Source organism: Cetorhinus maximus, chromosome 9, assembly GCF_964194155.1.
Source record: "Cetorhinus maximus chromosome 9, sCetMax3.hap1.1, whole genome shotgun sequence".
NCBI lineage: Eukaryota > Metazoa > Chordata > Chondrichthyes > Lamniformes > Cetorhinidae > Cetorhinus > Cetorhinus maximus.
In genome coordinates, this window is record NC_135887.1 from 127,743,986 (window position 1) to 127,766,750 (window position 22,765).

The 22,765-nt window shown below is 44.7% G+C and overlaps 1 protein-coding gene across 3 annotated transcripts in view; it reads left to right on the plus strand.

The window, feature by feature from the left end:
* Positions 1–22,765, plus strand: part of LOC144685008 (protein kinase C-binding protein NELL1-like) — an 814,339-nt gene that overhangs the window by 704,966 nt on the left and 86,608 nt on the right. For all 3 annotated transcript variants that reach the window (XM_078549518.1, XM_078549520.1, XM_078549521.1), the window contains one exon: positions 4,434–4,574. In XM_078549518.1, the coding sequence (XP_078405644.1) occupies positions 4,434–4,574 (141 nt within the window). The remainder of the gene's footprint in view (positions 1–4,433; positions 4,575–22,765) is intronic.

Below are 22,765 nucleotides of genomic sequence, written 5' to 3' on the forward strand. Positions count from 1 at the left end.
TCAGGGAGCTGCTTTGTTACTTTGTCAAAAATGATCAAAGGTCAATCAGGCCGAAGAATGAAAATCTTCCAGTGCAGTTTCCACAACAGTGGAGCCCAAATAAGCACTCCTCTAGTTTGCCATTGTAATCTGCCTTTGTGGAGCTTGCATGCGGCCTGGCCCAGCCCAGCCCATGCTGGACAACAGGGCTTCAATATTAACCACCCCCATGATGCGGGGAAGGGCAGCGGTTAAAGACTTAAATATGGGAATGCATTCCCAACAGGGCACACACACAATGGCAACTTATGTCAAGACATCACATTGTTGCATGGTGAGGAAGCAGAACACTTCAGTAGCACTTTTAAATCAGTTTCCCATTGTGCATTTTGGAGCCTAATTTAAAATTCACAGCTGCAGTGCGGGTTTCCCAAGGCTGGGAAACCCAACAACGAAAATAAGTGACTTTCATAGCACACCTCGTGGGTCAGAAGGAGCAGGAGGGCTGCCCTCGACTCCTCAGGCAAGTCTTCAGCCTCCCATCTGCTTCAGTTGCCAGTTTCCCCTATGTCCCTCCAGCCCCAATGCTTCTCTCTCCGCCAAAGCCCCTGTTGCATGGGACTGTCCACAACCGACCCCAACTGTGGATTCCCATTGTTGGTTTTCCTACCACTGTCAAAATGGCCACCTGATGGACAGGAAATAGAAATGGAAAATTATAATGAGATCCTGCCATTAAGATCAGCCTTGCCAGGGTTTCCAGCTTTTTTTGGCTTTTATACTTTAACCCATTGCTTGTGGAGTGAAAACCCTGATTTGAGATTTGGGATGTGGTCATGGCAGAGTGGCAGATAGTGGCCCTGCCCTTTGGCATGTCGCCTGGTAACTTTGCATCCTAAGAATTTCTATTCCTCACTACCTAGTTATGTTCACATGAATGTATAGGACTCTTTATTTGCCGAGGATATGATGACCACTGTTATTAATAATTATCAAAGGTACACAATAAAGCTATTCTTTTGGCAGCAGCCCTTATAGATTCTTAACCATAAAATCCAGGAAATATTAACCAAGCTGAGAAATTGCTTTCACTTGAAACAGAAGCACCATCCACGGCTTCCCAGAATTTCTCCACGCCGATGTGCTTTTTCCAAAGGGAGAATTAGAATAAACTGTTTCTCAGGATAAATATTCCCCGGCCCAAAATGGAGTTGCTTTCTTCAATTAAAAAAATTTCAGCACACTCTGGAGTTGGCCTCAGTGGGACTTCCCCCATAATAACTACTACAGCTGAAAACCCATTTTCATAAATACCTTTTCATCTCTTTATCTTAGTTCTCCATTGTCTTTAAATATCCTTTTGAAAACTTAGGTTCCCAAATATCAAAACCTTTCAAGTTCCTATTTTACATCTATTTCTGGTCAATAAAATTTACAACACCTGCCCCTGTTAACTCACAACTCTCCTGTAAAATGCAAATGTTCTTTGGTTACCTTTGTGACTTCTTTGAAATGCAAGTTACAAACCAATTTCAAAACTTATCTCCAAATGTTAACTTCAGACCTACCCTGTTACCTTGTAAATTAACACCCACCATAAGGCCGTATTACAAAATGCAAGAAGATAACACCTTTAGTCTTTCATCCCTCAGACTCTGCAGACAATCTGACTCCAACACCCTCTCCTTTGATTAACCCTGGACACGCACAGACACAGCTTACCCTTATCTACACAAAATATATACATAAACACAGAAATATAAAAATGTACACATATCACAATAGCTATTACATTAAACTCATACTACATGAGGAAAATGTTTTACTTTCACACTGAGCTGTCATGATCTGCTTGAAAGGTTGGTGGAAACAGATTCAATAATAAATTTCACAAGGGTATTAGATTGTTAATTGAAGGGGAAGAATTTTCAGGGCTAAGGGGAGAGGAATTAATTGAATAACTGATTCAGTTGATGAAGGAGCCAGCACAGGCAAATGGGCCAAATGGCCCCCTTCTTTGCTGTACCTTTATGATCCTAAGATAACCAGTCAGGAACACCACTCTCTTGGCATAAACAATGTTATCTGTAGTGATCACTTGAACTAAAGTCAGCAAGATCCAGCTCCTTGATTTTTCCCCTGCCACATTGGAGCCCTACTTTCTGCTGGCATCATTGCCACTGGCCACTAAAGAGACAAATCTGGCAAGATTTATTTATTTTTCATGGGATGTGGGAGTCATTGGCTAGGCCAGCATGTTTTGCCCATTCCTAATTGCCCTTGAGAAGGTGATGGTGAGCCACCTTCTTGAACTGCTGCAGTCCATGTGGTGTAGTTACATCCACAGGTGCTGTTAGGAAGGGAGTTCCAGAATTTTGATCCAGCAACAGGAAGGAACAGTGATATAGTTCCAAGTCAGGATGATATGTGGCTTGGAGGGGAACTTGCACGTGTTCCCATGCATCTGCTGCCCTTGTCCTTCTAGGTGGTAAAGGTCATGGGCTTGCGAGGTGCTGTTGAAGGAGCTTTGGTGAGTTGCTGCTGTGCATCTTGTAGATGGTGTGCGCGGCTGGGAGAGCCCAAGGGTTTACCCTTGCCCTGACACATCTCTAGAGGGAGAAGAGGAAATGCTCTCATTTCCCCCTCTCTTGGAAGGTAGTGTTGCACCAATTAAGGGACAGTGTTCAGCTGAAGATTGATTCCAAGCTAAATTCCAAACCTTTGATTGTCACAATCCTTAAATTCTGTCCCACGAGAATGCAGAATTTCTTGGCTTTGCCATTTTGTATTTGATTAGTGGGAGATTCCTTTCAAATTGCTTGGGCAAATGACAATTTGGTGAGCTATATTAGTGATTAGTAATAAATGGATCCCAAGCCACGTGGTGAAGTATGAAACTAAATGCAATTCCTTTTCTTGGTAGTTGGTTTATTTACAGAATGCAACATTACATGTGTATGCCTCCTGCTCACCAACTCAGTGTCCTGACAGTCTCTCTTTACAAGTGTTCTAAGTACTTAATTAAGCAATGCCCTTCACCTTTGTATCATAACAATAGTATTAACATACCATTAACAATCAGATCATCACTTAATGCACCAAATATTAAAGCTTGTGATGCACCTGATTGCTGTTTTTTACATTATTAACTTTAAAGTTAACTTGTAAAAAGAAACGTTTTGAAGTTCACATTGGCCTAAATTTTAGCATGGGATCGGCCGGGAAACGGACCACTGACTGCGATCGGCCCCCAACAACGATTTCATGCCAGCCAGCGTGAAGCCCGCGCTGAAAACCTCAGTGCTGTTGGGCTGGGGGCGGCAGGAGGGAGGGCAATGACATCAATGCGGGCGGGGGCGAGCGCTGAGAGAAAACTCACCGAAGGCAGAGAGCTGCCTCAGGGAGCTGCAGACCCGAAAATGTCCTAATAAAGTTTTAAAAAGCTGAAAAAAACTGTCCGAGCATCACAACCAGGTACCTGAAAATATAGATAATAAAAATGCTGCCCGCAGATTTTTATTTTTATTTTATTTCATTACGGAAACCTCACCCCGCCCTTGAATGAGGTTTCATGAAAAATGCAGAGGCCGCCTGGTTCGCCAACCGTAAGGTTGGACGGGCGATGAGAAAAGCAGACAATTGCGCCATTAATGAGCTTAATTGCCCCCTTAATTGTCAGCAGGCGTGCTTCCGACTTTTGCACGTGCCCGCCGAATGCAATATCACGCGAGTGCGCGATGACGTCAGGATACTCGCCCGATGTCATCTCGTGCAATTTCATGCCTGATCGGGTCAGGCGCATGCCCGCCTGATCAACGTAAAATTAAGCCCATTCGCTTTTCTTCGATCGCCGCCTTTGTGAGTGCCAAGTCCATCCAATTTTTGTGGCAGGAACATAGAACAAAGTGACAATTTAGCTATTGCATTTGAAAGATTGGAGATTTTCAAAACACAGCTTTAGGTATTCAGGTCACATAAAATTTGACGTTTTCCTGAAGAGTATTTGTAATTTAATGCATTCACACAGAAGGACATGAGGAAGGTGAGTTGAATGACAGAAAACAAAAGCTTTACCGTTGTGGCTCAGTTGATCACGCATAGATAGGGAAATGAGAAATGAAAGGTGAGTTCTACTGTCACTGGGAGTCTTTTTATGGACCATTAATACTTTAAGATATTTTTTGACAAATAGCTATTTAAGGAGGTATTGTCATTGTAACATCAATCATAGCTTAATGGGCCCATTTTGTCTTTTGTATCCTAACATATGCCCTTTTACTCCAAGAAAATGTAGTGAAGATATTTGTGAAGCCATGTAATTCTGTTTCCACAGTAAGCGTACTGGTTACTAAGTTTCACACTGAGCAGGACATAGAAATCATAAGGTGCATCAGTTATGTGTGATGTGAAATTAAAGAGCTGTCCCTCACGTGTCCTATTTTTATGTGAGACAGATATCGATGAGTGTGCCGAAGGCATCATACAATGCCACAAACACGCCCGATGTGTCAACCTACCGGGATGGTATCACTGTGAGTGCAGGGCTGGTTACCATGACAACGGCAACTATTCATTCACCGGAGAGACCTGCATTGGTAAGCAATTAAACAAAATTGATATCATTCCAATAGATATTTGTTTATTTGTATTGATACAAGTATAAACTTACAACTCACTAAAATTTGTGTTTTCTCTAAATTACTGTTGCACCTGAGAAAAAAATACCTTCAAGATTTATTTTGTCTATTAGAGAGAATAATGCAGTGCAGAGGGAGTTCACTTGTAACTCATTTTAATTGAGCTTGAAAGCCATTCTGCACACAGTCTGATTGCCAAGGGATTTTCATTCTTCCATATTCCATAAGGGTTTGATAGCATGGAACTAGTTTTGTTTTGTCAGGCTATGTAGAGGGTACGTGGACAGAGAGGTGTGGGGAACTAAGCCCAGCTCTCATCCATCTCCAGTAGCACTGATAATCGCCATATTAATATTAATCTAAAGGGTTTGCATGCTCAGTTAGAGCATGCCTGGTCAATTGTGGCACAGATCTCAATGTTGCAAAACCTTCTGCAGGAAATCAGCATTCAGCCCATAATAATTGTCAATAAAATTTGCCTACTTGTCAAGAAATTTCATGTTTCATTTGATTAACACTCTGACAGGGATGTTGAGCTGCTGGGATTGTTAAATTGAAAACTTTGCTTTGGCTCTTATTTGCACAGAATTGAGTCATTCAGCTACTTTTGAGACTGAAGATTCGTTCCCCATAACACAGACCTCTAAGACCCAGAACTCATCAGCCAGAACTGGACATGTTGCGCGAGTTATGTTTTCAGTAAAGCACAGTACAGGTTGATCATGACTTCCTTTCATTCTCGCTGGGTTGTCAGGGTCCTTCATCAAAGGAGTTTAGACAGCCTTGGCCTCCTTCCGCGTGAATGAAGATGCACAGCACAAAACAACTCACAATTCAGTGTAAATTGCCAAAAGGATGACAGTCTCACTTGTAGAGAATATGTTCTGTGTTAGAGATGGAAAAATCTACATGGGTGAAAAACAAATAATGCTGAGGCTGGAGTCAAGGCAACTTATTTGGACAGATTAGTAATAACTGTACTCTTGAACTGGGCTATGTTATAACTCATATGGAAGTTGATATTGACCCAGTGGGGGTATTTAATTTCACTAGCTGATAATTGCTCTTATGCGCTTGTTATTATTACTAAGGAGGGCCTCTCTACCTGTTTACCATGACATGCACCATGGAAAATGACCATCTGGTGTCCATTGATTGAGAGCTTTCCATAACCCACACGCACTGCAGAACATTGACTCTTAAGTCAGTGCAATCTACAGTGCTTATTATTTACATTTTATTGATTCCTATTTCCAGTTTATGACTCCCACCCTCCTCCGAAGACATTTGTAGTTGTTTTGGTGGGCTTGGGTCTGTCCAATTCACTCACTTGTCCCTGGAACAAAACAGGAGAAAGATAAAGAGACTTGCATTTATATAGAGCTTTTCACAAACACTGGAGATGGCAAAAGGGCATTGCAGCAAAGAACCTTTTGAAGTGTAGTCATTGTTGTCATATAGGAAATGTGGCAACTAATTTATGCTCAACAAGCTCACACAAACAGCAATGTGATAATAACCAGGTAATCTGCTTTTTTTGTGATGTTGATTGAGGGATCAATATTGACCAGGAAACTGGGAATACCTCCTCTGTTCTTCTTCAAAATAGTGCCGTTGGATCTTATACATGCACCCAAGCAGGCGGGCAAGGCGTCGGTTAAAGTCTCATCTGAAAGATAGCACTTCAAACAGTGCAGTGTTCCCTCAGTACTGCACCGGAGCATCAGCTTTGATTTTTGTTCTCAAGTCTCGGGCCAGGATTTTACGGCCCCACCTCTCCCCCCCACCCCACCCGGGCGGATGCGCCATTTAAACCTCCCTTCAGTTCGGCGGGACCGTGATATCCCACCGGGCGGGAAGGGCCGTAAAATCCTGGCCTTGGAGTGGAGCTTGAAACGGGAACCCTGTGATTCAGGGGCAAGCGCGCTACCAACTGAGCCACAGCTGATAACTGGCTGCCTAGAGTAGAGGACATGTTCATTTAAAGCACTGACATTTCTGACTTTGGACATGAAAGTCCAGCAATTTAAAAAGATGAGTGAAATATTCTCATTACTTGAAAATGCCAAGAAAATAGTACTTACCAAGGACTAACCTCACAAAGCCTTGAAATCCACCATCGAGTAAAATAGCCTTGGGGGGAGAAACAGTTTTAACGAGAAATTTTCAAGAACTGTAAGAGTTGACACACTCTTTTGATGCATCCACAAGCATCGATCTGCAACAAATTGTCTACAATATAATACAAGGAAAACCTTAAGTCACCTTTTCCCTCTAAAACATGTTGCACTTGTCACAGGTCATATCTGCAGTATACATACACTACCCTAAAATGTTATTTTTTGAAAGAAATCTATCTAATTTGTCTAACAGGGACTTCATGTTGTTGAAAGGTGAAGGAGTCCAACCTTGCTTGTTGGAGCCATTGTTAGAAAGTTAATGGTTATTATTTCTTCAACAGCTTTTTCACACCAGAGAAAGTTAACCCATGTGTAGCATATCAGGCTGTTAATACTTGGGACCTGTGCAAAGATTTGATCGTAGGCTTTCATTTTATTTCCGCCAATTTTGTCTCCTCCTCAAGGTGTTGAATCTTTTGTTCACAGGTGCTGGACACGCTCTGCTACCTCATCATAAAGTGGCTATCATGTAAGGGTATGTGTGGAAGGTTATTTGGCTGTGGGAAGCATCACACCTTGGCAGATCTTCTCATTACCTGACATCTATATGCATCCTTCCAGCAGAATCAGTCAATATGGATCAAGAATAAGGCCCTTGGCTGACGTTCCCCTTGCTAAAGCCAAATTCATTGTTAGTGTCACTTTTGCTGATCTAACTATGATCAGCTGACTTAGCACAGACTGGGGTTCAATTCTATAAAAACGGTTCAGCTACTTACATGATTATTCTGTGAATACTGAGGAAACTCATTTTTTTTTAAATGATTTGGTTTTAAACCTTTTGCAGTTTCTTTCAGTTTTGAGACTGAGTGATATGAGCAGCTACCTGCTGGAGAGTGACATCTTGATTCCAGTGTCAGGCTGGAGTTTCTATAACAGAATTCTAATCTTAATAGAGCTGTCACAACATTGCAATCTCTCACCTACATCGATGGAGTCTGGCAACTGAAATAAAAAAAAACGTGGGGTTATTTTTAATTTTTCACCTACTCTGGCATCTCAAAGTGTTTTTATTAAATAATTGCAAAAACTTACTTCAATACAATGAATCGGGTGGAGACTCAATCCAGAGGATGTACTTGTGAGCCACAAGTACATCCTCTGGATTTAGTGTCCACCCGAGATGAGCCGTGTGCTCCAGGTCTTAAGTGTAATATTGATCAGAATTTTCTGTGCCCGCTGGCGTTGGGCGTCATGGTGGGCGTGAGCGGACAATATGGCGGGAAGGCCAAAAAACACGTTTGCAATCGTCCGCTCCGCCTGTCAATGGCGGGCAGCATTTCCCAACGCTGGACATCAGGAACTTTATTGTAATATATCTGCATACCATTATAAGCACAGCTCACCAGAATCATCCTCCACGCTGGATCGTCTGAGCACGTCGGCGTGCATTTCGCAACAGCGTTTATAAGGTGTGTACCTGGCGGCTGCACTTTGAGGGGCACTCGGAGGTGAGTGCACAATAACATAGTGCAGCGCCCGCGATTAGACCTCAAGTTTGAGGCGCCGCGTGTTTAGGCGAGGGCACAGGCAAGTTTCTTGTTCCCGGCGGCTGACAGTGCGGTAAGGGGGCAAGGGCTGCACTCCAGTGGAGATGAGATGGGGAGGGAGGGGGTGCAAGGACTACACTGCGGTTGAGGCGAGTTTGAGGGGGGCAAGAGCTGCACTCCATTTGAGGGGAGATGGGGGGTTGCAAGGACTGCGCTGCAGTTCATGGTAATGCACAAGAACATCTGGGTGGGGGGAAGAGGGGAGGGAAGCGGTCTCGCAATGTTTTTGTTTATTATTCATTTATGGAATGTGGGCGTCGCTGGCTGGGCCAGCATTTATTGCCCAACCCTAATTGCCCTTGAGAAGGCAGTGGTAAGCTGCAGTCCCTGTGATGTAGGTACACCCACAGTGCTGTTAGGGAGGGAGTTCCAGGATTTTGACCCAGCGACAGTGAAGGAACGGCGATATATTTCCAAGTCAGGATGGTGAGTGGCTTGGAGGGGAACTTCCAGGTGGTGGTGTTCCCATGTATTTGCTGCCCTTGTCCTTCTTGATGATAGAGATCGTGGGTTTGGAAGGTGCTGCCCAAGGAGCCTTATATAAAGTGACCATTCCTCCGCAGCTGAGACAGTTCAGGCGCAGCCACATTGATATGATTGGAGTTGGTTGGGCCTCTAGCTTATCTGCCCACTCAAGCAACATAGAGGCATGAAAGTGGCGCCAACTGCCCCAGAGCTTTTCACTGCTCAGGAACAGACTGCAAACTAATGAGCGTTTTAGTGGACTGAAGAACAGTTGGATGACTGGGCACGCTGTACAATCTCCTTGCTAACGCTGGCCATGGAGCAGTCACTGGTGGAGATGCTCATAGCCCCTTGCAATATATTCATCCCGGTTTGGACCAGTCTCCGCCATGGTTCAAGCTAACAGCACAGCCTTACAGTGTGGGTTAGGAGAATACCTGTGCCTGAGCTGAGAGCACAGCCTGCAGCCCAATGGGCAAAGCTGCCGCCAATCGGCCAGGTGGAGTGGGGAGGAGGTGGGGGGGGTGGGGGGTGGTTTCGGGCAGCCATGCAGTGCAGTAAACTCTGGCCATCCAAGTGGTGGCCAGCACTCCCTGGGATGTGTTAATGGGCCTCCAGAATTAACCAAGAGAGGTTCCTAGAACTCCCAAGCTAACCCACGTGTTTCTCTCTTTCATCTTGGAGGAGTATATCAGTAGCATGGAGCCTGGTGAACTAGCTGTATGCCTCATGGCTTACAGAGAGTGGAGACAAAGGGGAAGAGAGTGATGGAAGTGCCTGGCTGGGCAGAGGGAGGAGCAGCACCCTCAGGAACAAGGGGCGGCTGGGGCTCCCGCACAGGCCATTGAAGAGCCACAGCGAGCCATTGCTGGTCGGTGCCTAGCTAGACCCAGGGTCTACAGACGGTGCTTATCATTCCAGCAGATGACTGACAACCAGTGTTGCCGAAGACTGCACATGTCTAGGCAACTGATCAGTGACATCTGCCACCTGCTGCAGGATTTGGTGTCATGGGGACATGGAGAGCATCCATTGTCAGTGGCCGTGAGAGTGACCACGGTGCTCGATTTTTACACCAGTGGCTCCTTTCAGGGCTTCACAAGTGACTTCTTTGGGATACTGCAAGCCTCCATGCACAAATGCATCCATGAGATCACGGACGCCATCTTCACAAAGGCACACAACTTTGTGCATTTCACCTGGGGTCACGATGCAAGAGCGCAGGGATTTACCCAGATCTCAGGTTTCCCACAGGTGCAGGGCGCCATCGACTGCACTCACGTGGCACTCAGATCTCCGTCGCAACAAGGGGTCAACTAAGTCAACTGCAAGGGCTTCCACTCGCTGAATGTGCAGCTGGTGTGGGACCACCACAAACGCATCCTGCAGGTCTGTGCACGATTCCCAGAGACTGTGCATGACTCCTACATTCTCAGTCGGTCTCAGATCCCAGATGTCTTCCACGGTCCACAGAGGCTGCAGGGTTAACTCCTCAGGAACAAGGGCTACCTGCAGAAGATGTGGCTGATGACGCCTGTGCGGCGACCTCAGACTGCAGCAGAGAGAAGGTACAATGAAGTTCATGCTGCAACTCGTATCTTGATGGATTAAACCATTGGAATGTTGAAAATGAGTTTGAAAATGACCGGTCTGGTGGAGCCCTGCAATATAGTCCACAGTAGGTGTCACACATCATCGTCGCCTGCTGCGTTCTTTACAACCTGGCGCTGCAACGGGGAGAGGAGCTGGCTGAGGAGCAGATGGAGGATCTGGAGGTCTCCTCCAGTGAGGACGACGTCAACAGGGATGAGGGCGAGGAGCTCCTCAAAGGCAATGATGCCGGCAACGAGGCCCTCAACACTGCCCACACGAGGCAGGCACGCTCGGGAGGCCCTCATATCTGCTAGATTTGTGGAGGATGATGATGACATGCAGTGAGGAGACCCCATAGATCCTCACATTGCATCTGTGAATGTTTGACTCCAATCTAGCTTATGGTAGCGCATGTACCCTCTGTGATAATGCTCCTGTGATGGAGATGCAGCAGATGCCCAAATGGTCGCTAGATTCCAGGAGGATGATAACGACATGCAGTGGAGTGATGACACTCCATCGATCTACACATAACCTCTGTGAATTCTGATTCCTGTCTGGCCGAGTGCAGATCGCTTACGCTCTGTGATCAGGGTCACATCATGGAGACGTAGCCGTGACACTTTAACTGCACCTGATCCTTTGCCAGCCTTCAGCATCTGACCTCTTCAGGAGCACTGTGCCACCAGTCACAGATGCTGAAGAGATGAGGGTCATCCCCACCTCAAGGGTGCTGAGAGCACATAGAGAGAATGACGACACTCTGTGATGCCTGCCCACGACATTCTGGCAGTAATGACAAGCACCATCGAGGTGTAAGAATCAGTAATGTGTCCAGTAAGTGTGAGGCCGGACCATCACTTTGATCTGAAGGCTGCACAAAGCACAGGGAAGAAGCTCTGGACTGAGACACATTCCTTTATCTTGTTCAGGAACCAAGGTTTCACGTCTGAGTGACACAAAACACTACTCATCAGAACAAGGACCTATAAGGCAAAGAGACATTCTTAGGAGTTTATTTACAATAGTGAACATTGTGTACAAGTGATTAACACCCATGCCCAGTCTATGCAACTACATCTTCCTAACCTTCCTAACCTTGTCGCTACGTCTTGGTGGTCCCTGGACATCCACAGCGGAGATGGAGGCAGCCTACTGACTGCTATGGCCTGTCTATGATGACCTTGGTGGATGTCCTCTGAAGGACCAGGACCTGGAGGGCCTTGGCCTGCTTTCGGGGTCCTGCTGTGTGGCAGTGGCACCCTCCTTGGCCTGAGGAGCTGGAGCTGATGGGGCCACAAGAAGAGGGGATTCGGATGGGCCAGACACTCCCAGAGTCACCTGCATGGATGGCTCTGGGCTGTGCACCTGCTGATCCTCCTTCCTATGGGCTATTGAGGGTCCCTGGCTGACTCTTTAAGGAGAAGGGGAAGCTGAAGTGAGATCGAGCTGCCCTGCACCTCTCTTGCATTGACATTGTTGGAGGCCAACTATGGGTGTCAGCGATGGAGTTCAGCCCGCACAGCAGTGCAGGACAAATGCCTTTGACCAAGGTCGCCATGGCAGCCGCCATCCTACCAGTTTGACCCAGAAGGAAAGAACAGTTTGGACCAGTATTCTTACTTTCCAGTTTTTACTGTCATTTTTTTCCTTTTGGGGACTTCAGTGATTTGGCATGCCGACGCTGTCACCTCAGCCTGAAGGCGGACAGACTCCTCCATTGTGCCTTGCAATCTGAGGAGTGCAGCAGACATTCCTTCCTGAGCCTGTCTTTGCACCTCCAGCAACTGAGGTAAGGCTGAGTCCAGAGACTCGGTCAGCAGATTTCTGGCCTCCAGCAGTCCTCCAAGTGCTGAAACCTGGGAATTCCCTGCAGCCGCCTGCTGTGGATCAGACAGTGCTATGTGCTTACGAGCTTGGTCCCTTCAAGGTGTGTGTCTCTGCGCTGGTGGGGAGTGTGGGTGAGCGCTGTGGTGGGTCTTCAGTTGGGATTTCAGCAGATTTCTCTTCCGAGTTTTCTTTGGGGCTTGAGTCAAGGACCTGGGCCGTGGACTCTCTCAGCTGTTTCCCAGATGTGCCTGCGAAAGCAAGGAGAGATAATTAATGCATGGCAGTGGCCTATGAAACAGCATGGTTGTCTGATGGATGTTGCACTGCTGGATCCTCACTTAGTTGACACCGTCAACATCATCGTCAGCACAGGACTGGTTCAGGTCATCGCTGGCCAGCTGGATGACTCTTATTTCCAAAGTCTGTTAGCACTTTGATGTCGGGCATTCCTCCACCAGTCTATGACCTCTCACCTCTTGTGTGCTAGCTTGTCCTGCATAAATATAAATGGAGAGAGTGTAAGCAGGATGCCTGCCAGGCCAAATGATAAGTATGCCTGGCATGCGTAGGTGGTGAGTGGTCCCATGGAAGGGATGAGGACAATGAAGATGTGTGAGAGAGCGAATGGTGATGTCTCTTGCACTGGCAGTGAGTGAGATCACTGTGGATGTGTGATGGGTTTGTGTGTGTGAGTTGAGAGTGATGAGAAGAGTGACTTACCCTGGCGGAATGGAGGAGATCACTCATCCTCTTGTGGCACTGTGTGGCTGTCCTCTTTTGATCACCGCTGCCGCTGCCTCCAATGCCAGATTGGTGATATTGCTGCTACTCCTGTGGTCAGAGCGGGGGTAGGGGACATCACGGTGGGCCTCCATGGCATCCAAACAGCATTCCAGGGACCGGTCACTGAATCACGGAGCTGAATTCTTCTAGCCTTTCGGGCCATGTCTTCTATGCAGCAGTCCTGGGCGGGAAGCACTAAGAGGTGTGCATGCGGCCGCACTTTAAGTATACCGCTCGGTGTGAGCAAATGGCAAGGTGACGACATGGCGAGCAAATCAGAGGCCGCCCGCCATCGAAACGACGTGTTTCCCAGGAACGCATGATTAATGAGGCGGGATTGGGACAATACAGCTGAAAAGTCACCATTGCAGCCGGTGGATAAATTGTTCTTTTACCCGCCCGCTACTGCACTTAGTGCACACCTGGGATGATTCTGCCCACTGTGACTCAAGTCGAGTTGGCCTAACTCATGTATATCTGTCTTTAGGGGAATTTAAATAGTTTCTTATTGAATGGAAGATCCTAGTGAACAATAGCAGGATTGTTCATTCTGCACACTTACATGTTATCAATTCTTTCGTAAATTATGCGTAATAAAGGTCCATTCATTTCCACAAACAATGTTGGACAGGAAAAGACCCTCTCAGCCATCCAGCTTGCCCCACACCATTGTGATGCATTGTGCAACGCCCCCCACAACACCCAAAAGATACATTATGTTCTGTCGAACCCCTTCTCTGCCCCTGATTATTTTATACAATTAGCCAGGATCCAGGCCAGTCTTTTTTGATAAGAACAGAGAATGATGAAAACACTCAACAGCTCATACAGCGTGTGTTGCGTGGACACAAGTCGATGTTTGAGGTGTGGAACTCTTCCTCGGAACTGAAAGATTTTACAGATGAATCACATTTAAATGGTGGCAATGAAACTCTTGTCGATTGCTGTAAAAAAAACCATCTGGCTCATTAATGTCCTTTAGGGAAGGAAATCTTCCATCCTTACCTAGTCTGGCCTACATGTGACTCCAGACCCACAGCAACGTGGTTGGCTCTTAAAATGCCCTCTGAAATGGCTTAGCAAGCCACTCAGTTCAACAGCAGTTAGATCTGAGCAACAAATACTGGCCTTACCACCAATGCCCACATCCCATGAAGAAATAAGTTAAATAAAAGGAACAGAGCAAGAGAAAGTCTTTGGTGGGGTGGAGGTGGGAGGCTGAGGGGTGAAAAAATGAGTAACATACAAATGGAAAGAAACAGAATGACTAAAAATGGTAGCCATTATTAAGATTTGAAGTTTTTAAAGTCAATTCATCTTTGTTGGGAATAGATTATAGAGAGAAGTACTGCAAATAAAATCAAGTGGAAGAAAAAGTGAATGTCCAATAATTAAAGGTGTCTGGCTTTTGTTTCTTTATTACTGTCTTTTTGTTTAATTTAAATGATTCATTCTATGTGAGAAGGAATGAATGTTTCTGTGCTCCATGTACCCGATAAGAATGAGCACATTGAGAGGAATTAACTTGTGCCTTTAAGGTATGAGACAGTGAATGTGATTTTACCTTTATCTTTTTAATCCATCATTAAATCACATGTGGCACTACTTGCACATAAAGCATTAACTTTTCGGAATTTGTGGCTTATTTTTGACATTCACCTGAAAGGCCCGGGTGAAATCGAACTGTTTTTAATGAGTTTTACTGATCCCTGCTGTGTGAAGCTTAAAATAAGTAAGACTGATTAAATCAAACTTGAAATATTTAAAAAGAATTTTGCCTTTTTTTGTGGATTGGAGATAAAAGAAAGACTTGCATTTCTCTAATGCCTTTCAAAACCTCGGGGCATTATCCAAAGTGCTTTACAGCCAATTAAGTACTTCTGAGTTGTAGTTACCGCTGTGATGTAGGAAACTTGGCAGCCAATTTGTACACAGCAAGCTCCCACAAACAGCAGTGTGATAATGATCTGATTAGCTGTTTTAGTGATGTTGATTGAGGGATAAATATTGGCTAGATCACCAGGGAGTAGTCATCTGCTTGTCTTGGCAATAATGCCATGGATCTTCTACATAGACCTGAAAGGGCAGACGGGGTATCAATTTAACATCTCAGCTGAAAGATGGCATCTCTTGCACTGAAGTGTCACCTTGGATTTTGTGCTCCCCAGTGAAACGTGAGCCTACAATCTTCTAACTCAGAGGCAAGGGGTTTTTGTTTTAGTTATTGGATGTATTGAACATTAAACACGTGCAGCATTGTGATGATCATACTTTTGTACCTGATCATTCCTTTACCATGTTTTACCTACACAAATTGAAAACATCATTAAAGGCATTAGCACATTGTTATTATTCTTTTACACTGTGCAGGCTTTCCTCTTTCAATTACACAAACTTTGTGTTCTCCGGCACTCAAAGCAACCAGGATTCATGACCAACCAGAATTTCTGATGTTCCTCTCGTATGAATCATCACTTTACCAACCGGAAGCAATTATGAAGTTATCCAGAATCTGTAGCTGTATACAGTATTATTTTATACTTTAATTTATATTTCAATATACCATTGGAGTAAAAAAAAATACTGTTCTTTATTTCCTGACTACTTGCATATCGGCTCGTGCTACAAGTATTGCACTGTATTCTACTGGTAAATGGAACTCTCCGGTAACTGGCACTTTTGATTAACTGGCATTATCCATTCCCCATGCATGCCAGATAATAAAGATTTTACTGTGTTGGCTTCAGAAACTAAAGTCATTAATGATATTAATTACCATAATATGATAGAATTCTTCATCAAGATGGTGAGTGAAGTAGTTGATTCTGAGACTAGGGTCCTGAATCTTAATAAAGGAAACTACGATGGTATGAGACACGAGTTGGCTATGATGGATTGGGAAACATTACTTTAAGGGATGACGGTGGATAGGCAATGGCAAACATTCAAAGAGCACATAGGTGAACTGCAACAATTGTTTATTCCTGTCTGGTACAAAAGTAAAATAGGAAAGGTGGCCAAACCACAGCTTACAAGGGAAATTAGAGAGAGTATTAAATCCAAGGAAGAGGCTTACAAATTGGCCAGAAAAAACAACAGACCTGAGGATTGGGAGCAGTTTAGAATTCAGCAAAGGAGGATCAAGGGATTGATTAAGAAGGGGAAAATAGAGTACGAGAGTAAGCTTGTGGGGAGCATAAAAACTGACTGTAAAAGTTTCTATAGGTATGTGAAGAGAAAAAGATTGGTGAAGACAAATGTAGGTCCCTCACAGTCAGAAACAGGGGAATTTATAATGGGGAACAAAGAAATGGCTGACCAACTAAATACATACTTTGGTTCTGTCTTCACAAAGGAGGACACAAATAACATCCCAGAAATGTTGGGGAACACAGGGTTTAGTGAGAGGGAGGAAATGAAAGAAATCAATGTTAGTCGGGAAATGGTGTTGGAGAAATTGATGGGATTGAAGGCTGATAAATGCCCAGGGCCTGATAATCTACATTCCAAGGTACTTAAGGAAGTGGCCCTAGAAATAGTGGATGCACTGGTGGTCATCTTCTGTGATTCTATAGACTCTGGAACAGCTCCTACAGATTGGAGGGTAGCTAATGTAACCCCACTATTTAAAAAGGGAGGTAGAGAGAAAACAGGGAATCATAGACCAGTCAGCCTGACGTCGGTAGTGGGGGAAATTCTAGAGTCCACTATAAAAGATTTAATAGCTGAGCACTTGGAAAACAGTGGCAGAATCGGACAGAGTGAGCATGGATTTACGAAAGGGAAATCATGGTTGATAAATCTACTGGAATTTTTCGAGGATGTAACTAGTAGAGTTGATGAGGGGGAGCCAGTGGATGTGGTTTATTTGGGCTTTCAGAAGGCTTTTGACAAAGTCGAATATAAGAGATTAGCGTATAAAATTAAAGCGCATGGGATTGGGGGTAGTGCATTGAGATGGATAGAAAACTGGTTGGCAGACAGGAAACAGAGTAGGAATAAACGGGTTTTTTCCGAATGACAAGCAATGACTAGCGGGGTACCGCAGGGATCAGTGCTGGGATCCCGGTTATTCACAATATATATTAATGAGTTAAATGAGCGAACTAAATGTAATATCTCCAAATTTGCAGATGACACAAAGCTGGGTGGGAGAGTGAGCTGTGAGGAGGATGCAGAGATGCTTCAGTGTGATTTGGACAAGCTGAGTGAGTGGACAAATGCATGGCAGATGCAGTATAATGTGGATAAATGTGAGGTTATCCACTTTGGTAGCATAAACAAGAAGGTAGATTATTATCTGAATGGCTATAAATTGAAAGAGAGGAATGTGCAACGAGACCCGGGTGTCCTCGTACACCAGTCGCTGAAGGTAAGCATGCAGGTGCAGCAGGCGGTAAAGAAGGTAAATGGTATGTTGGCCTTCATAGCGAGAGGATTCGAGTACAGGAGCAGGGATGTCTTGCTGCAATTATACAGGGCTTGGTGAGACCACACCTGGAATATTGTGTGCAGTTTTAGTCTCCATATCTGAGGAAGGATGTTCTTGCTAAAGAGGGAGTGCAGCGAAGGTTTACCAGACTGATTCCTGGGATGGCGGGACTGACATATGAGGAGAGATTGAGTCAGTTAGGATTATATTTGCTGGAATTCAGAAGAATGAAGGGGGATCTCATAGAAACCTATAAAATTCTAACAGGACTGGACAGGGTAGATGCAGGAAGGATGTTCCCAATGGTGGGGGAGTCCAGAACCAGGGGTCACAGTCTGAGGATACAGGGTAGACCATTTAGGACTGAAATGAGGAGAAATTTCTTCACCCAGAGAGTGGTGAGCCTGCAGAATTCGTTACCACAGAAAGTAGTTGAGGCCAAAACATTGTATGTTTTCAAGAAGGAGTTAGATATAGCTCTTGGGGGCAAAAGGGATCAAAGGATATGAGGAGAAAGCAGGAGCAGGCTATTGAGCTGGATGATCAGCCATGATCATAATGAATGGCAGAGCAAGCTCAAAGGGCCGAATGGCCTACTCCTGCTCCTATTTTTTATATTTCTTTGTAAGGACTCAACAACCTGAAGAAATGCAGGCTGTCTTAAGCCAAAACCTGGAAGAACAGCAGACGAAAATCAAAGAGACCCTGCTAGATGACAAAGTTTGAGACGAGGTGAGCAACCTTCACAGGGAATAAGAAAACCTGTTGAAAGACCTTCACATGCTACAAGATTCACTCAGGTCAAAGTTTGTACCTCTGAAAAAGTATGAAGAGAGACAGAAAGAATTCAGCACTTCTCTGAATAAACTGAAGAATGAGTTGGCAGAGAAGATACAACAATGTTCAATTTTCCAGGAGGCAGCAAACAAATACAAAAAAGAGATGGAAGAGCTGAAGAATCAGCTAAATGAAGTCAAAGAGGCTTTGGAAGCAAAAGTCGCAGAATTTTCTAAGAAGCAGATAGATAATGAAATTTTGGGAGACTTATCCACTCAGCTCAGACATGTTGAGCTGGCATCTGAGAGAAGTCTGGCCAATAGTGAAGTCAAAAAGAAGGCCGGGATTAAAGTCTGCGCTAGAAAGAAGGCGGCACATATAAAGAAGATACAGAAATATTAATAGGGCCTTAATCCTGGCAGCATACGAATACACTTTCGTATTTGGGCCTGGCAATCAAATCGCAAACGCCAATGCCCTTAGTCGTTTGCCTTTACAAGAAAATGATGAGCAACTCCCAGTTCCACAGGAATTTGTTTTACTGTTAAACTTTTTAGATTCCTCCCCGGTATGTGCTCAACTAGTCACAGATTGGAGACTGGACAAGTCGGGACCCAGACCTATCTCAAGTACAAGAACAAGTGCTGCATGGTTGGTCCCAGGAGCCCGTATCTGATTAAATGAAACTGTACTTCAACAAAAGACATAAAATAACCAGTCAGGATGGCATCTTATTGCGGGGAGCATGAGTGATATTTCCTCCAAAGGGAAAGGAGCCACTTTTAATTGAACTATACAGTACCCAACCAGGAATTTCCCAAATGAAGACCGTAGCACGCAGCTATCTAGGGCGGCCTGGGATGGATGGCGAAATAGAGAGTTCAGTAAAGTACTGTGTGCAGTGTCAGCAATTGCAAAAGTTGCCAGTGACAGCTCCATTACACCCATGACAGTGGCAAGGTAGACCCTGGGTGCGGTTACACATTGACTATGTTGGACCTTTCCTGGGAACAATGTTTCTGCTCATTGTCGATACCCATTCAAAATGGTTGGACGTATATGAGGGGAAGTCACCAACGTCGGCTGCTACAATTGAGAAACTTGACCAGAGTTTTGCCATTCATGGACCACCAGAAGTAGTTGTTTTCAATAACAGCGCAGCATTTACGGGTGCTGAGTTTCAATGGTTTATCAGCCTCAACGGTATCAGTCATGTGAAAACTGCACCGTACCACCTTTCCTCAAATGGACTGGCCGAAAGGGTGGTTCAAATGTTCAAAACAGGCATGAAAAAGCTAACTGGTGATTCCTTGGCAACCAAGCTAGCACGCTTTCTTTTTCATGACAGGACTGCCCCTCACACAACAACAGGTGTCACACCTGCGGAGTTATTGTTGAAACTCCATCTCAGGACGAGATTGAGCTTGATAATGCCAAATTTAAAAGGGAAGGTGGAAAGGAGTCAGGGAAGCTAGAAAACTAGACTCGACTGGCATAGTCGCAAGCGGTGGGAGAGCCAGTATACGTGAAAAACTTCGGGTAAAGACCAAAGTGGTTGATGGGTGAAAGAAGTATGGTGACTGGACCTCTGTCTCACCACATGGAGGTGGAAGGATAGATCATCCATAAACATGTGGACCATTTAAGGAAGATAAAGACAAATCATCAAGATATGGTTCCACCAGTGACCATGACTGGGTCTGCATTTCCTGTCGAGGATACTCAACCCTGTTCCTTCATTTCTGATGTTCCTGTAAGAGTTGAGGATACAGAACTGCAAGTGCTCACCGAAGCACCTGATATTCAGGCAACTCTGGAGAAGGAGGTTCCTGATAAAGAATCTGAAGTTGTGGCGCTGCAACGTTCCACATGTACAAGGAAACCACATAAAGACTGAACTTGTAAATTCCTTACCTAGTGTAAATATTATGTTGTCTTGAAAAATATGTACTTGTAAATATAATATGTATAGGTGAGTTAAAGGGGGAGGAATGTAGTAATTATGGTTTATTTAGTGTGTAATGTACCTTTAAGAATAATACTTGTTAGGAAAGATCACATGATCTGTAGTAACCAATAGGAGAGCGGAGTGGGTTAACTCCGCAGTCAGTGTAGAGTTAAAGTTGGAGTTGAAAGCACACGTGTAGTTGCTGCTGAGTATATTGTAAATAAACTTAATGTTTCCACCCAAGAAGTGTCTGCAGTTCAACTCTATCACTATTAGTACAACTCGGCCACCCTACAACAAACAGACAACTACATTGACCAATCTTTATATTACAATCATATGTTACGATGAGGGAAGCATCTTAGAGGGATTTACTTTCACATTTTCTTTTAGCTTTTTAACCTGCCTCTGTCATTAAGTGTCTTAACTGTCAACAGACCTTTTGGAGCTAACTTCAGAGATCAGTGAATTGTGCATTTCCTTTAGTGTTTCGGGCAATCTATTCTGTGATCGCATCCTGGCACTGTGTGTTCCAAGCATATTTTAAAAGTGTCACTTTTCTTCAATGTACATTTGCAAACTGATCATCCGTTCTTTAAATGGATTTTCTTATCTCTGCTTTGTATTTTCTTCTGCTGACTTATTGATTCTGTCACTGTTTTGCAGTAAGCTATAGGGTATATACAATGCTACTCATGTGCTTGAAGCTATTCTTTTGGTGTAGTGCCAGAAGATCTGATTTCCACAAGGTGTTGATGAAGCTTCCTATGTTGGGAGCTGATAGTTCTCTCATCGTCATTGTCAACAGCTGTCCCTCGATACGAGGATGACGTCTACTCAGGGTTGCGAGTTTCTGCCATGAGTCTTTATGTGACTGAACAGACCGATTCTCAACTCGCAGACCTTTGGGCACATGGGACAGGACATCCCACAAGGTACTGGGATCTGGAGTGCAGGGTTTGGTTTCCTCTCTTTCCCCCTCTTCCGCCGCTCTGCCTCATCAATACATTGTGACTCAAAGTGCAGTGTAGTTTGGTGGACAGGTTGTTGCCATTCTGAATGATTGGTAGCAAGTTCCACCCAGTCATTAATGTCAATGCTGCCGTGTTTCAAGGAGAGCTTCTCTCTGGTAATTGTAAGGCTCCAATGTTCTCAAATATCAGAATGATTGGGGTCTTATCCTCAGCAAGGCAGACCCTAGTTAGGTATTCAAATTGTGCAAGGGAGATGATTGATATTTTTGACCTCAGGCAGAATTTTCCATGCCCGTTGGCGGTGGGCGTGTTTGGCGGCGTAAGCATGCAATATGTCAAGGAAGCCAAAAATCGGCTTCACCGACATCGCGAAACTGGTTTGCAATCGTCTGCTCTGCCTGTCAATGGCAGGCCGCGTTTCCTGATATCTGAAACTTCAGTGTAAAACATCTGCGTATCATGTAAGCCCAGCTTGCCGGAATCATCCCCCCACACTGGATCATCCGAGAATCACACTGAAGTGTTTCACAATTGAACATAAGCGACGTGCACCTGGAAAGGCTGCACTTCGCTCGGGACTTCGAGATCTGTTTGCCTACCTTGCTTCGAGCAGCACCAGGTTGGCAAGGACCACCACTGCTACCGCCTCCCAAGCCGGAGTGGTGACACTGATGGGCCTCTTGCGGCCAGAGCAGGGATAGAGGGCGTCGCGGCGGGCTCCACTGGTGTCCAGAAGGCATCCCAGGGATGCGTCACTGAATCAGGAGGCTGCAATCTTCTTGCCTTTTGGGACCATGTCTTCTGTGCAGCAATCCTAGGCTGGAAGCACTGAGAGGTGTGCGCACGGCTGCACTTTAAACATGGTGCCCGGTGTGAGGAAGCGACGAGGTGACGGTGTGGTGGATGAATTAGAGGCCACCCGCCAACAAAGTAGTGTGTTTCCCGGGAATGCATGATTAATGAGGCGGGATTGGGATGATGCAGCGTGGCTGGTAGATAAAACCTCCTTTTCCTGTCCACTATCACACTTAGTGCAAATCTGGAACAATTCCACCCCTAGTTCCTATTGACACCACTGCCTCAGTCAATGAATTGGAGACGGGGCAGGACTAACGATAGGATTCACAGCAGAATGTTTATTTTATAGCAAACAAGTTATATTCATCCATCAAACAAAGTCTACTTAAAAAGCACATTTCAGCAGTCTACAGAGTCTACTTGAATTACAGCTGACAAAAGTTATGACCAAATTTGGAGCAACATTTCCCGATAGAAATGATTTCTCCAGAAAAATGTAGTGAGTCAAGAATAGTTACATGCAAATTATGTGCATAAAATCGATCTAGTCACTTACAGCAGTGTGATCTCAAGGCATGTTTGAAAGGTGTTGATATATGCAGCTTATTTTTGTTGTATCATAGACTGGGCTCACACCTGCTGAAGTGTATCATACAGCTTTCCTGACATAAATATTATTGGAGGTCATTGGAATATCTTCATCTGGCATCAGTCACCATTTTTGCAAAACATACTTAGAAGTCAGCTAGTCATTTAACCACTGGCAGAACCTATCAGGAATTTCTAGGCTGCTTCGATATCCCATATTAAAAGTGTTTA